The sequence below is a fragment of the Zonotrichia albicollis genome, chromosome 2 (assembly GCF_047830755.1).
Source record: "Zonotrichia albicollis isolate bZonAlb1 chromosome 2, bZonAlb1.hap1, whole genome shotgun sequence".
NCBI lineage: Eukaryota > Metazoa > Chordata > Aves > Passeriformes > Passerellidae > Zonotrichia > Zonotrichia albicollis.
This window is the reverse complement of record NC_133820.1, coordinates 46,233,924-46,249,487: the sequence shown is the minus strand read 5'-3', so window position 1 is coordinate 46,249,487 and position 15,564 is coordinate 46,233,924. Positions and strand designations below refer to the sequence as shown.

At 38.1% G+C, this 15,564-nt stretch overlaps 2 protein-coding genes across 12 annotated transcripts in view; both read right to left on the bottom strand.

The window, feature by feature from the left end:
- Positions 1-15,564, bottom strand: part of PICALM (phosphatidylinositol binding clathrin assembly protein) — a 355,304-nt gene that overhangs the window by 206,953 nt on the left and 132,787 nt on the right. The gene's annotated exons all lie outside the window — the stretch shown is intronic.
- The window catches only part of SYTL2 (synaptotagmin like 2), a 53,868-nt gene that overhangs the window by 2,687 nt on the left and 35,617 nt on the right, over positions 1-15,564 (bottom strand). For 2 of the 10 annotated variants that reach the window (XM_074535033.1, XM_014266203.3), the window contains 10 exons: positions 13,457-15,142; positions 9,628-9,729; positions 8,640-8,693; positions 5,917-6,011; positions 4,329-4,448; positions 3,162-3,331; positions 2,480-2,582; positions 1,889-2,059; positions 1,456-1,534; positions 458-557 (listed from right to left, as the gene is read on the bottom strand). In XM_074535033.1, the coding sequence (XP_074391134.1) occupies positions 458-557; positions 1,456-1,534; positions 1,889-2,059; positions 2,480-2,582; positions 3,162-3,331; positions 4,329-4,448; positions 5,917-6,011; positions 8,640-8,693; positions 9,628-9,729; positions 13,457-15,142 (2,680 nt within the window). The other 8 variants (XM_074535038.1, XM_074535037.1, XM_026792664.2 and 5 more) reach the window with 7 other exon arrangements.

Below are 15,564 nucleotides of genomic sequence, written 5' to 3'. Positions count from 1 at the left end.
TCCCCAACCAGCTTGTTATGCTTGTCTCTTCATATTTTTAGTCTGTATGTGGAAAGGAAGGGGGAAGAAAACCAACTATGTATTCACACTATTACACTATTTCACGCTTCTGTCTCCTCCCAAAATTTGCTAAGCTAAACCATGTTTTACAAAAACATGCTTTGCTTAAATGTGAACAAAAGCCAGAACAGTTTGACTATTCCTTCCACCAAGTGATTGAGAGACAAAACCAAAGTGTAATAACAACACAGAAAGCTCTCCCAGTAAGCTTTACTTGGTGGTACATGCTTAGCATCTGGAAGCTGTAAACTATGCAGGACAATTTGCACTACAGTAAAGGAGAATCAAAAAGCAATTCAGTGTTCTTCTAATATGAACGCAGAAAAAGAAGATATAATGAGTGCAATGGTAGCATTATTAGGCCACCGTGTTTGATGACTTTGACCACAATTCTTACCATTTAATAAAAGAGTTGAGCCTATTGCCTCTCAGAGGAGGGAGGTTATGGCATTCCTTCACCCAGATGTGCACCTCACCAGTAGATAGAGTCTTCTTTCCTGTAAAAAAACCAACCAAACAAAACATCTGCTTAAGCAGATGGCTTTTAAAGGTATTTTGTCTGATGCAGCAGTTCTTGCCCATTTGCAGAGGTAATATTTAGTCTGGACTTGTTATCTCACATCTTCATTCAACATTGCTGTCTGTACTCTGGAAGTTGAAATCTTTATCCCATCAAAGTACTGCAAGATCACATCATGTCTGCCTTCCTACAATGACTTTTCTTTGTTACAACTAAGTAAACACATGCCACTGGTCTTCTCTTCCCAAGACTCCTAGATAAACAGATCAGCTTGTCATCAGTCTATGTGATGTTAGCATTTATTGTTTCTTGTACTTTCAAATAAGCTCTTTTATGCTATTAATATATTTGGTTCTTACTGACTGTCTGTCTGAATTAAAGACCTGTCCTGGCTTCACTCTCAGATTGATCCACTCTCTGTTGCCAAACCAAACTGATCAGACTGCTATAAATTTCTGCTTTCTAAATACTTGCTGCTACTTCCTACACCTAGTATTGCTTGAAATTCTGTGTGTTGTCATTGCTTAGCACATCACAGCATCTGCCTGATGATTTATAATCTCTAAAATTATTGAGAAAACAGAATTTTGTTACACATATATATTGCATTACAAATCTTAGATTATGACAATGAGGTAATTTCTTCTTTAGTAACATTAAACAACAAAAGATCTCAAAATAGTCTTTGGAGTTCTTAACTGTATTCACAATCAGAGCGACTTACTCATCTAAGAAGAAAACTTTTATGGTGAAAGAAGCTGTCTGAAGTGAATGACAAACATTAAACAAGGTTTTGTTGTTTTTTTTTTTAATTAAAAAAAAAAATGGACAAAACCACCAAAGCCTTGATGAACAAGCAAAGCAGCAATGCTTACCTCCTATTGGATGTGGGACATACTGGAGGGCTAGTTTCATCTCCCCTCTGTTTTCTAGAGGAAGAGTTATTGCTGAAGTCTGAAATGAAAAGAAAATGAAACCAAACATCTGACATTAAAATGGTGCTGCACTTGCTCCATATCCTCAGAAGGTTTACTACATATTTGGTTAATAAGTGCCTTCAGATTTCTGTTTCAGCAATATGACAATGAGAAATACTTTGAAATTCCTACTCCTTAGACTGTGAGAAAGTTTCTCCTACTGTAAAAGCTAGCTAGACTACAAGACATCTCAGAACTGTATTTCTGTTTACCAGTGTATAAGTATTTATGATTATAATCAGCACAGAACCCACAGAGCACATAAAACCAAGCCCAAATAATGACTTGGTTTTGCACTTACACAGCAGAAAATGCAAAACAGCCTACCTACCCTTGGCTTTAGAGGAAACCAGTTGATCTGCTTACTGGATGGATCATTCCAGTCCCAAGCTCCTAAATCCAACTCCACTTCACCAAGGAAGCTATTTCTACCAAAGGTATCATTGTGCCAGACAGAGATATTGAGGCTTTGATTCTTTAGGAGCTCCTTCTCAATTTTATACTGCCAGGAAGAAGTAAGAAAAAAAAAAAATTAAAACAAGCTGAATTTTTACCTATGCTGTGTCAGAAAGTGATACTGTTAGGAAAAAATGTCTGTGTTTATTCATCCATACCTGCTCACTTCCGCACTTCAGAAAGCAAAAAAATCACAATAAAACCCAACTATTTCCTTTTTATTTCTGTCATCTTAAGGTCACACATGGCTCATGTTTGTTTACAAGAAGTATAAAACCACCAGTGTTCTTAATGCTGGATCCAGAGACAACTGCAGAGTTAATGTATCAATGGAAGCACACAGTCAGATCTGCAGAGCAATCTCTCTCATGCTAATGACCCTTTGGAGTGCAATGTGCCCAAAAGCTGAGGTTCTTCACACATCACACATACACTATATTATATCCAGCAATAGTTTGATAAATACCCGCAGTATTTCATTATAGACTGGATTAAAAGTTTTCTTTTTGATAGATGTCTTCCGTTTGCCCAGTCTGTATTTCTCTGGAAGCAGGTAGGTCTTTACATACCTAAAATTTGGACAGAATTGTTAGAAGAATTAAAACAACCCAAAAACCTAAAAAAATCCAGACCCTCTCCATCTTCCAAAATACACAAGTATTTGCTCACAAAGTAAAAGAAATCCACTCGAGTAGACATTATTTTATTCAGCTTGTATATTTAAGAATTACAACAGCAGTGGTGATGTATAAAACATCACTTTCTTATAATATCCTTCTCCAGGGGAAAATCTGTTGAAATGTCTCCTCAGCACATGAAAATACAGAATATATCCCTGTAGCAGGCCCAAATATCATATTTATAGGTGCTAATCCTACTGAAAACGTATCAAAGTGGCATTTTAAAAGATAATTTAATATTCTTAAAAGTTTTAATGATCTATGTTAATATATACACAGCAATTTATAAGGGCAGTTCTATACTCAATCTGAGTGAAAAAAAACCCACAAAGCACATTATAGCCTCTTCATCTATTTCTTGGGTGCTTTACTCCAGCAGGTTAGAGAGACTGGAAAACACCAGCAGTTTTCATTTCCACATTGAAAGAAAAAGTTCCATTAGAATAGAAATGCATTCTCTGTACTTACGGGTCTGAACGCTGTCGCTTAACATCTGCCACTGCCAGGTCTTTACACTGGCAAATAAAGATGTGGAGCTCGTTCAGCTGTTCCACATAATCAATGGCAAACTGAATGTTCCCCTTCACATCCACATTGCCAAAGTCTGCACTGTAGATGCTCATTAGGCTGCCACTCACCTGCAGTGTACAAGAGCAGAAATATTTTCCGGGCATTGCATTTCACCAGGTACTTCAGGATCAGAGTAGAAACTGTGCTCAGGATTCAGACAGTAAAGAAATCAACTGTATCTCTTTAGATGTAACAATAAAATGTAATGCACACTATTATACAAGCTTCTCAGCAAGCAGATTAATGAAAGAAAGATAATTGGAAATCAAAGGTGTTTGGCCAGGATTCTTACCAAAAAAATTGGAATGGGTTTACTGCATTGAGATAGAAGAAATTAAATTATAGGATGCTATAGATATGAAGATTGCCTGTGCTCAGATCCTTGAAATATTACTTCTAAATCTACTCAGCTCATCTTCCTTGCAACAAGCAGAGCCTAAGAGTTCGGGATGACAGACCTTCTTAAAATAATAACAAAAAAAAAATAGATAAAGTCTATATGGCTGAATTATGTATGTAAATATGTAACTAAATAAAACTCTGAAAATTAAATACTAAATCCAGAGAAGAAGAAAGATGTGTGTGTATATATATATTTTTAATCTCAACATCCTTGACCCAAAATTCTGTTTTTCTTATTCAAAGTCCACATAAACCAATGACATTTGGTTAGCTGGTTGACTCAACTACACACCTGATATACCAATAATATCTCCCGCTTTGATTTATCTTTCTCCCTTTCTAAATGTTTGTTCTATATGAATTGTTCCTCATTTTCAGATACAAATGTAAGCTTTAAGGGTAAAATCCATATGTTTGCTCAGAGCCCTGAACAAGCTCCAATATATCACTAGGAAAAAAAAAATTAAATCCATTTAATTTTACTTTACTTGCTTCAGGCAATTCCATGCAAGGAATTATGTTATGTTCATAAAACAGAAGTGGAAAGAAGGAGACAGAGATTGCAAGGAAAGAAAGTTACAATGAATAAGAAAAGAGCCAAAACAACATTGGCGAAATTAGCAAAAGCAAAGTGCCCTTAAAATAATGCTTTGGTTTACATACAGAGGATAAGGAGGCCATGCCAGAAGAGCTGCTAAGATTGGTTAGAGAGCTGGGACTCTTCTTGATTCTGCCAAAGGAATAACTGCTTTCTGATGTTGTATCTGTCTCTCTGTCATCACTCTACAAAAACATCACAGAAAGAAAGTCTGTGTACATTCTTTATAGTCACAAGGAAAATTAAAAAACAAACAAACAGAATTTTAATGCAGGTTGGGACTCAGTGGAAATCTGAATTTAAATTCCCTTGTAGTGCAACATGAATAATATTTCTAGAATTAGGTCATGCATTTAAAGTTGAAAGGGAGTTTTTTTGATGAACACCCTACACTGACAATTTTTTTAAGCAGCGATGCAACTAGATTTGGGTGTTTGTTTGTCTGTTTTAAATCTCAAGTAGCAAAGAAAAATTACAAAATTAAGTTTATTGGAACAATTAAACTTAACTTCTCAGTGTCACTGTCTCATGCATAACCTATGCAATTGATAATGCTCAGTTCTTTTAGCAGTCTTTTCTGTAATATAGTAAATGCTGTCAGCTCTGTGACTCTCTCTTAAGGACAGCTGGCCAAAAGGTAACATTCAGAGAACAGCACTGGATACAGCAAATGGATTTTGCAAAGTCTTTCTTGCAAGAGGGAAGTGGGGCTTTGCTTTTCTCCATGAGGGAATTGCAGCTTTTGTTTCCTTGGACATTATTAGGTTATGTACTCACAAGCCATTCTTTCTCAATGCTACTTCTGCACTAAAGAATTGATCCCCTTCCCACATGTGCCTTCCTATGCAAGCTGTTATAGACAACTTCATCTTCCTGTTGTATTCCACTCAGGAACAATTTACAAGGTCTCCCCACTCTTTCAAACAGTTTTGAACTGATGTCATAGATCGTCTCATAACAGATACAAGGTTAGTAAACAACAGTTTCCACACATATTAAGAAAATAGTTATTTATATAAAGAAGCATTTAGCAAATAAAGACCATTTCAATTTGCTTTAAAATCTGGTTATTCTGTTAAGTAAAAGCAGACCAGGATTTTTTCTCTGTTCAGAGGTCAACAATAATGACTGAATAATGTCCAGCCTACCCAGGGCAAAGCTTCTTAAGAGAAAATTGCTTTGGAGAGTGCTGTTTGGGACTGCACAAAATTAATCCAGAGAGTGAAGTAACACTTAAACAGTGTGGATAATCAGTCCGGTTACACAAACTCTTTGAAAGACAGAAAAATCCTAAGTCCTCCTACAGGGATATATGGTGATTATACCAGGGGGAATTGGCATTAAACTAACTGATGATAGGTTTAGGTAAGATACTAGGAAGAAATTTTTCCACTGTAAGAGTGGTGAGGCACTGGCACAGGTTGCTCAGAGAAGTTGTGGAAGTGTTCAAGCCAAGTTGGATGGAGCCCTGAGCAACCTGCTCTAGTGGAAGGTGTCCCTGCCTATGGCAGGGGGATTGGAACTGGATAGTCTTTTAAAGTCCCTTCCAAACCAAACCATTCTGTGATTCCTCTGATAGAGTTCTGAAATTTTACTTGCACAGAGTTAATGGTCAGGTACCTGAAATGATAACATTTCAGAGATGAAGCTTACCTCTTCCTGTAAGAATGATGGTACTGACTTGCTCAGCCCTTTGAGTTTTTCAGGGTTGGAAAATGGTTTATCAGGCTGTGAAGTCACTGTGGAAACTGAAAAGCAGCAATTCAAAAGGCTTCAAAAACGTGTTTGTACATCAGAACAATGAGATTCCACAACAGGACACAATTAGGAGCAAACCACTTTGGATGAAATACATGCACATCCACAACAGCTTGGATGCAAGGGGTTTTCTTCCCCCCCGCCCCAGGACTCAGAGAAGCTATAATTAGGAAGAATAATCTACTTTGGCATTGTCTAAATCAGTGACCAACAAACTTTGACAGGACTAGAAATGTTGCTTGATATGAGGTAGCCTGGGTGCTACAAGCAAATTCTTATCAAAAGTGATGAGGAAATCATCGCAGATCAATGTCTAGATTTTCTTCCTAAAACAAGAGTAAGCACCCTTGTGCACTAACAATATCACTGACATTAGAATTATCATAATATTCTCAATAAGAAACCAAACATTGTTCTATTTACTCAGTCTATTTAACTGCAATAGGCAATTTTGTGTAAATCAAGCCAATTCTAGACCTGATCAAGGAAGTTGCCAGTATTCCTACTTAATTATAAGATGCATATCTTATTAATGATGCACTTTTTTGCACTCTCTTCCATATTTGCATACCTCTACTGCAGCTCATTTCTGTGCTCTTTTACTGTACAAAACCTAATTGCACAAGCTAGGCTTGCAAAAATCCAGTTTGCAGTAAGCTTGTGATCCTCAGAATTTTTCATGCTCTAACCCCTCTTATATTTAATAATACACAAAGATGAACAGAATACACATTGTGAGATGCATCAATATGATGTGATAGAAAATGATTTGGCAACAAACAGCCACCTACAGGAGCACATATTTATTGCACAAAATGAAACACTGCACATAGTGGGATTGTTTGCAAGGTGATTTTGCAAAGCTTTTGATGTCAAAACTCAACCACTGCTCAACAGATCAGTTATTGTCAGTATGCAATTAGGTGCAGTACTTAGAGCAAGTATCTAGCCCAGATGTGTAACTTGTTAAATGAAAAATATTGTTAATGTATTAGTTCAGTTGTCAGAGGAAAAGTCTCTCCAGTATCTGCTGCAAGAATCCTGTAACTCACTTTCTGCTGCATTTTGAGTCCTCTCTTGATGCTGATCAGGTTTCGGACCTGCTCAGTGCAGTATTAATAGTCATTCAGCAGCACAGTTTTGTGAGGTCATAAATAGCACCAGTATACTTTATATGTGGGATTTTTCTGTTTTTTTGTTTTTTTTTTTTTTTACTTCCCCAAACCACATGAATATTGTGGGGTTTTTTTCCTTCCAATAGTTGGTAGTGATTTAGGTATTAGGCCTGTATGGATCAAACAGACCTAAATAGGTCTGTTTGATTTTGGTGCATCATGGAGCCTTTCTGTTAATGCAAACATAAATTCAGAACTAGGGACATGGCTCAGTGGTGAATTTGCCTGTGCTGGTTTAAAGGTTGCATTTGCTGATCCTAAAGGTTTTCTCCAAACTAAACAATTCTGTGATTCTGTTTCTGTGTTTTGCATTGCTGTTCTCCTTTGAGGAGCTAGATCATGACAAAATATGAGTGTAATATACGTGTTCAAGCTAAAAATTTAGTCTTTTTGCTGTTCCAAAAGAACAGTCTTTTCAAGACAACTTGCCTTATTCTGACTGTACAGCCATCAGTTTGGCTCCGTGTCATTTTTTCATAACTTCAGTCTTAACAAATTAAACTCAAATTCCCCCTGCTCTTTTCAGGTTAGTCTCTACACATTCACACTGAATGCCAAAACAGGCTTTCAGTAGGGGTCTCCACTTGAAAGCAGAGTGCAGGATGGTGCTTAAGTCCTGTTATTTTACTGGGTGTTGTAGGTATTCTAATATGCTATGATTATCCTATTGCCACTATAGGCCACTGGCATGCACAATGCTTTAAAGCATCTAAACCATGAAATAAAAAATACAACTGCACACAACTGTTCTTTTAAAACTGTAGTCCTCCAATGCAGTAAATAAAGAATTGTGTGCTATATTAAATATTATTTGATGGTTTTCAATTCTGTTTATTTTGACACATTCTTGGAACAGGTTTGCTTTTTATTTTTCTTAGATTTGGAATTTCTAAGGGTATATAGAGGTACATAAGGCATCTATAATGCACTAATGGACTGATGATATCAGTAGTAGCTGATCTAGAAGTTCATCTATTGCTTAGAATAATGCTACTTTATAGGACTAAGGCAGGGATATTAAGAGAGGTTCCTTTCCAATTGAGATATTCTGAAAGATGTCTTGCACTAGCAAAAGTCATCTTGGATTTTACAATGCAATGGATAAACAGACAAACTGAATATTTACTGAGGCAAATTTCTTTCAACTGAGCTTGTGTTCAAAGCTCCCTGTGATTTCAGTAACCCATAGACTGAATCACTGAGAGCCAAAAGAATACACTGATAAGTGGCACAGTTTCTACAGATACAGGAGGACATAGATAGATTCCTTAAGAATAAACACCACAACGGAATTCTACAAAAGCTTTCAAGCCATGCTGAGGTTAATCAAATCTAAAAACACAATATAGTTCTTGGTTAAAAAAAGAAAAAAAAAATCTTCACTAGCAAACAGAGGCCATTAAAAAAGCAACAAACTTCCATGCAGACACAAATGATATTTACCATCTTCAGCACTAAGAACTAATTCTTCCTTTGGTTTATTTATTTTTTCTTTATCTGTTCAGGAAAAACAACAGTTAGAAACTTTGTTATTCAGTATGAAATGGATGACAGCGATAATCACAAAATTAGGAGTAATGAGGACTAAAACCACAGACAAACCAGCAGAGCCACAGGAAGGGTTAAATTCGAGAGGCTTTTACTTGACATTCTGTCTCAAAGCCTACATCCAAGCAGGGATCAGGTCTCATGGTGACACTTTCTGTCAGCATGTTGTTGAACAATGTTAGTGCACACCTAAAACCTAGAAACTGGTTAGAAGCAAGCAGCAGCATAAGTAGTATTAGAAGAATTACTTGGCAATATCTTTCAAAAATCTATATCTCCATACTTCAGTTCACAAATTCATAAGTTCAGTCTGTGTCTTCCCCATTAGACATGAGATAAGCATGAAAACACTCAGGGCAGGGTGAAGTGAGACAGTAATAATAATTTATAGAAACCAAGGAGTCCAAGGAGGCTACTGAGGGAAGCTGGAAATTAATTTTAAGTATAATATTATCTCACTGTATTCTCTAGAGTGAGGTTGATATATTTACTGCTAGAATACACAGATGAACCACTACTAAACTGAGTTTTTCATGCTTTCATTGCCTACATTCGACCCAAGCCACAAACCAGGAGGGAATGTCAGTAACTGCTCACTACTGGTTTGGGTAATTGCCAATAATTCCACAACTGAAAAACTATCCAGGAAACAGTTAATCACTGATCAATACAGTGCAATTCTGAAGATATTCTAAAATTAACACCAAGAACTGAAAATTAAACCATATGAGAAAAGAATTTGGTTCCAAAGTACAGCCTCCATACAGCTTATTGAGAAACAAAAACAAAAGCCACGACATGGCAGGGCTGTATGGAAGACCAGCATGAACACATTTAAGCCAAACTGGGGGTCATGGGAGACACACACAAGCTTTGTGCTCACTTGAGGTGGCTGATGGAATGTCCTCTAGACTTTTGGAAGGCTTTTTTCTATCTGCACTCCTTTTCAAAGCCATCAAAACAGGGTTTAATTCTTCTTCAGAACCTGTTACAAGACAAAACACATGAACACTGCACACACAGGCAGGCCACTTTAAGCAAGTCAATGAAGAACCAACCACAGGTTTCTCATGAGAATCTATTTTGACAGTTAGCAAAGACAGTGAACATTCAATGAAAATACAAGATAAATTCAAAATAAAATAAACATCTAACTTTAAGTGTCCATTTGTTCTCCCTAAACACCCCCAGTCATCAGCAGAGACAGGTAAGTCTGACAAGTGATTTGACAGACAAGTGATTTGCCCTGTGTAGGTATAGGTCTATCTTTACTGACTAATAACAGCATTTGGGGAAACTATTGCACTCAATTAACTTAGATTGCAGTCATTTTGTAACCATCATTTCATGAATCAGCACAAAAGAAATTTCACAAAAGAAAATTTTAGATTTTTTCCTTTGTGTAAATTTTTCTGTTATAGTCTTTCCACAGTGAAAGGAATTTTGTTTCAATGCTTGAGTAACCAAAAACCCCAACAAAACCAAAACCAAACAAAACCAACTGACCAAAACCACAAAAAACCAACTCCCCACACACACCCAAAAAAATCCCAAATAAACAAACAAACCAACCAACCCCACAAAAAATGAGCTGTGGATCTATTTGGAACCCTGAAGTTATGCACTTGTCTCCAAAAACAGAATCAAGACAGACCTAGCTCCTTCAGAAATCTTTCAGACTTTCATTCTTCCCTATCTCACTTTCCTCCCTCTCCACCAACCAATCACAGTGGTGCTGCCTGTAATTATGGGTGAAACCAAATTATGTATGATTTTGTCCTCACTTATGTTTTCACTGACTCTCTTTGGAAACCCACTTTCAAAATAGATTCAGATGTAAGTTGGCAGGCCCGGGGAACTTCATATATTTCTCAGATTCTCCAGGAGAAGAAAATATTCCCACTTTCTCAGTATGAGACTGAAAAGGTAAAATTATCTCCTCTACCTAAGGTCTTTGATGACTACCATACACTATACATTGACTAGAACTGCCATTCAACCAAAGAATGTGAATCCTAGTAAATGGACATCTTCATTGATATGGTCATTTTTCAGTGCAACAGGCAGCAATGCTATATTAAATAGCACAGAGTATTGGTATTATCCTTATATCCAGATATTCCACTGATAAGCATCTATTTTCAGAGACTAGCCTGTCGAACTAAAGAATGAACCCAGAGAGCCACTGATTTTTTTTTTTTTTCCACTTTTAATCCAGTATATTTGAAGGGATTACTAGATTGAGTGGTACAAATTTATTAATTTGAAGGCAATGTCACACAGGATAAGAAAAAGTATAAATCACAAAGACTAAATTGATTAATGCTGCTAAACTATCCTGACCAAAAAAGGCTTACCCAAATGTAGTGTCTGTTAAATGCTTTCCAGCTTAATTAGTTCTTCCCACCCCTCCCAAGCAAATATCCAAATTTCTCAATTAAGAAAGTATCACGCAGACTTTCCATTAACATATTTCAAGCTGGACACAAAAAAATTATTGTAGCCATGTTTAACTCAGCACCATGAATTTTAGAAATCAGATAGCTCACGAGTTGAACTTCCTGTTCCAGAGTGGGAATCAGAGTTTTGATCTGAAAACTTGGATCTCAAATTTAAGTTGTTGCCTTCCACTTCATTGTTATCCTCATGCTGCGACATTAGACAGAACTGAGCTGCTTCTGGCTGGGGGGAGGTGCTCTCATCTTTAAGTGGTGTACTTGTTCTTCTAAAATTCACGAGTGCTTGAAATTCTGAGTTCTGTTCAGAAGCCTCCAAGAATGTGCTTTCCTTCATCCCTTTTGCATTTATCTTGAATGGTTCGACTACAACTGTACTGGTCTTGCCTTCCATGGGATGAAGATCAACTGGAACCATGTTTCTTTCTCCTGTTTTATTAGTAGCTCCCTCTCTCTTAAGACCAGAAGCTTCAATTTCACTTACTGCAAGATCATTTGTCAAGGCTTTGACATATTTTTCTGGAGCTCCCTCTTTGAGAACTATCTTAATTTGTGTATCACAGCTACTTAGAGTGTCACATGGCTGTGAACTTGCCATGAATACAGTCTCTTTTTCTGAGGGAAATGTATGATCCTCAAATTCTTCTTGCTGATATAAATCTTTGGAGATTGGACATGAAACTGCAGATGCTTCTTGAAGAAGTTTTTCTAAAGAGCGACTGAATTCACCAAATTTTGTGATATTTGAAATAGAAATTTTTTCTATTGTTTCTTGTATTTCTTGAGGGTGATCTCTGTCTCGTTGATACGGAACATGTATACTTACACTAGTTTGTATTTTAGCATGCATTTTCTGATCCATATTTTCCAGCACAGAAGCTGGTGTTTCAGAGACCTCTTTGGGTGGATTCTGAAAATTAACATCAAACCCTCTATATTCAGTGTTGGACAGTGCAGATCTTTCTGTGGTATCACCAGCTCCCTGCACCAGCTCTCCATCATGCCCATAGTCTGTGCTCATAGCTTTCACCTCAGCAGTCCCCTGTACTGTGCTGTCAGCACATTTAGGCTTAAAAGAAGGTGTTACAGAGGCATCCTTCAGCATCCTCTCTAAAGCAGAACTCAAGCCGCTGGCCTTGGATGGGGCAACAGACTTTTCTATATTCTCACTGATTTGCTGAGTTACCTCTCCACCATGCTCATAGGCTGTGCTTTTAGCTTCCACTTCCAGAGTTCTCTGTGCTTTGCTGTCAGCACATTTGGGTTTAGGAGGTGGTGCTTCAGAGGCCTCCTTCAGCAGCCTCTCTAAAGCAGAACTGAAGCCACTGGCCTTGAATGGGGCAACAGATCTTTCTATGGTCTCACCGATTTCCTGCAGCACCTCTTCACCATGCTCATAAGTCATGCCTTTGTCTTGCACCTCAGCAGTTCTCTGTGCTGTGCTGTCAGCCCATTTGGGTTTAGAACGGGGTGTTTCAGAGGCCTCCTTCAGCATCCTCTCTAAAGCAGAACTCAAGCCACTGGCCCTGGATGGGGCAACAGACCTTTCTACAGTCTCACTGATTTCCTGCAGCACTTCTCCACCGTGTTCATACATTGTCCTTTGAACTTGCTCCTCAGCAGTCCCCCATGGTGCGCTGTCAGCATGTTTGGGTTTAGGAGGTGGTGCTTCAGAAGCCTCCTTCATCAACTTCTCTAGAGCAGAACTCAAGCCATTGACCTTGGATCCAGCTACAGACTTCTCTATGGGCTCATGGACCTCTTCAGGCTGACCAGTAGCTTCTTGGTGTGCTGACCGTACACTGCAGTTACTTTGTGATAGACTATTTGAGTCATTGTATGTTTTTATTTCCACCCTTCTGCATTCAGAAGGTTGAGATACAAGGGTTTCTTTGAGCAGGTTCTCCGAACCAGCTTGAGGCCTCTGAGAGCCCTCAAGAGTATCATCCTTGTCTGCTGCCTGATAGTGTAGATACAGAGGTTCAAATTCCCTAAACAGTTTTCTGAGACTTTTTCTGTTCTCATGCTTATCTGTTGATGACACATTCCCTTGTCCTGTACTTTTGCCTATTTCTTCTCCTTGATCAACAGGAGAAATATCATGACTGTTGTCTCCTGTTCTCTCAAAAACCTTGCACTGATTTGACTGAAAATGTGCCCCATTTAAAAGGTTTTCTTTGAGGTTTAAGCTACATGACATCTCAGAGGCTTCCTTTTCTAGCTTCTCTAGACATGATTTAAATACATCAAGGTCACCTTTAGGTAGAACAACTTTATCCACAGTCTCTGCAACTTCCTCTTTATCCAAAGGAGTAGTCTTGTTTTCCCCTTTTTCTATAGGTAAATATAGTTTATCACCTACTACTGTGTCCTTTAAAACATCTTTATCACCAGGTGTCTGGAGCTGCAAGGATACATGATGATCTTTTGATGAAACAATGCTTTTTTCGGTACATTCTCTAACTTCTTGCTCTTGAAGATCCATCTTTTCCTGGGATTTTGAGATAATTGGTTGTCTGTCCAGCTGGAGAGAGTCTGTATTCTTTGTGTGTGTCACATTCAGACCTTTTAGGATAGGAGATCCTAGAGACTTTTTGCATACCACAGAATCTAGTTTCTGTGGTTTTTCTCTCTCAGATGTTTGGGTTTGTTGTAGAATTAACCCTTGCTTGCTCACATTATCTCTGCCTTTTTCATCTTCCCTTGATTTTCTTTCATAGGTTATTGATCTAGTATTATTTGGCAAAGAATCATCTTCCCTGTCAATGCTACTCTGGAATTTAACTCCAGTATCCCAGAAGTTTCTCAGACTCTGGAAGTGTGAAGGATCTAAAATTTGATTCTTTGACTTTTCATTCATCTTGTCTTTTAAAGACAAAACCTGGAAGCTGGGCTTCTGTTGGGAAGAAGCAGCAACTTTCCCTTTAAGAGTTTCCTTCTCATCTTCATCTTTGCTTTTTGAGGAAGCTGAAATAACACCAGCTCTGGGATGCAAGTTACTGGCTTTTGGGAGTTCACCAGATTGAAGAGTCTCTTCTGGCTTTCCAAATGCTTGGCCTGGTCTTGATTCAAAAGAATGGCAACTTTTGTTTCTTGAAGCCTGGCTTGCACAACTTAGTTCAGGACTTCTTGATGTATTCTTGCTCTGATCATGAAAGGCCTTAGGTAGATACACTGCAGATCGTTTTAGCTGGTCACTTTCTCTGAGACCTGTAAAAGCACGGCCACCTGGCACATCAGCATTGATACTAACTTCTTTCTCTCCATGATAGGGGATACCTTTATCCCTTTCCCAGAATGCTCTGATCTCCCTTATTCTTCTTTTTTCTTGTATTGCCTTCTCTGATTCACATTTCTGAGCTGGTAGCTTGTGCCCTTGATGGTCCGGGAGATGTGATTTTTTATTTTGTTTGATTTCTTGATCATGTTCTTTTTCTTCAACTCTTGCACAATCAAATTCAGTCAGCAATTTATCACTTTGCTTCTCATTTGCTTCCCCTGTCTTAGGCTTCACCCTCTCCTTTATCAGCTGTATGTTTTCTGAAGTAAAGGATGTAGATGAAATTCTGCTCTGTTGTTTAATCTTTCCAAATGGTTTCTCTTCTGTATCTTCTGTTTTTCCATGCATGCCAGGCCCACTGTGCTCTGTACGAAGAGCTGCTGTTCTGATTGACACATCCACTTCCTCTCTGGGCTCCCTGAATTGGGACTTTGTTGATACAACTTCTTCATCTTCAGTACTAGAACTTCTTTTAAACCAGTCTAAAACTTTTGACACAGATTCATCATCCACTTTCATGAGTTCATCAGCATGCTTGCCAGGCTTGAAAATGGTTTTAGCATCTCTCTCCTCAACAAGATCAGGCTTACCTTGTTGAACACTTGTAGAATTGGTATTGGATGCCTCATGTGCTTCTGTTTCAGCAGAAAGTTGATGTCCATCTACAAGGTAAACAAACTTATCAGAGTTATGAATCAGATACATGACTAAAATCTCTGGTCTACCTAGAAAGTTCTCAATTTTTTTTAATTGTTAGTGGAAAAAAGAGTTCTCTGTCCCTGTGATTTTGGAAAGAACCATACCATGGGCAATGGCGTGAAGAAAATTCCTGCTCTGAGGCATCCTACTGGAGTCATTGCTTTCGAGGGTACAAGCCAAGAAGATGAGTTAAACCCATTCTTAAAGGAAATGCTTTCATTGAAGGAAGGCTGCACGTGACACGCACACAGAGGATGACAATCCAGCATATTTTTGTTTAGTCCCATAGGCAAATCCCTAAGTCACATCTGAATTACTCCCAAGGACAACTGACAGCACTACACTAAAATACTGCCCACAACAGAGGTGCCTATACTGGCTCTGA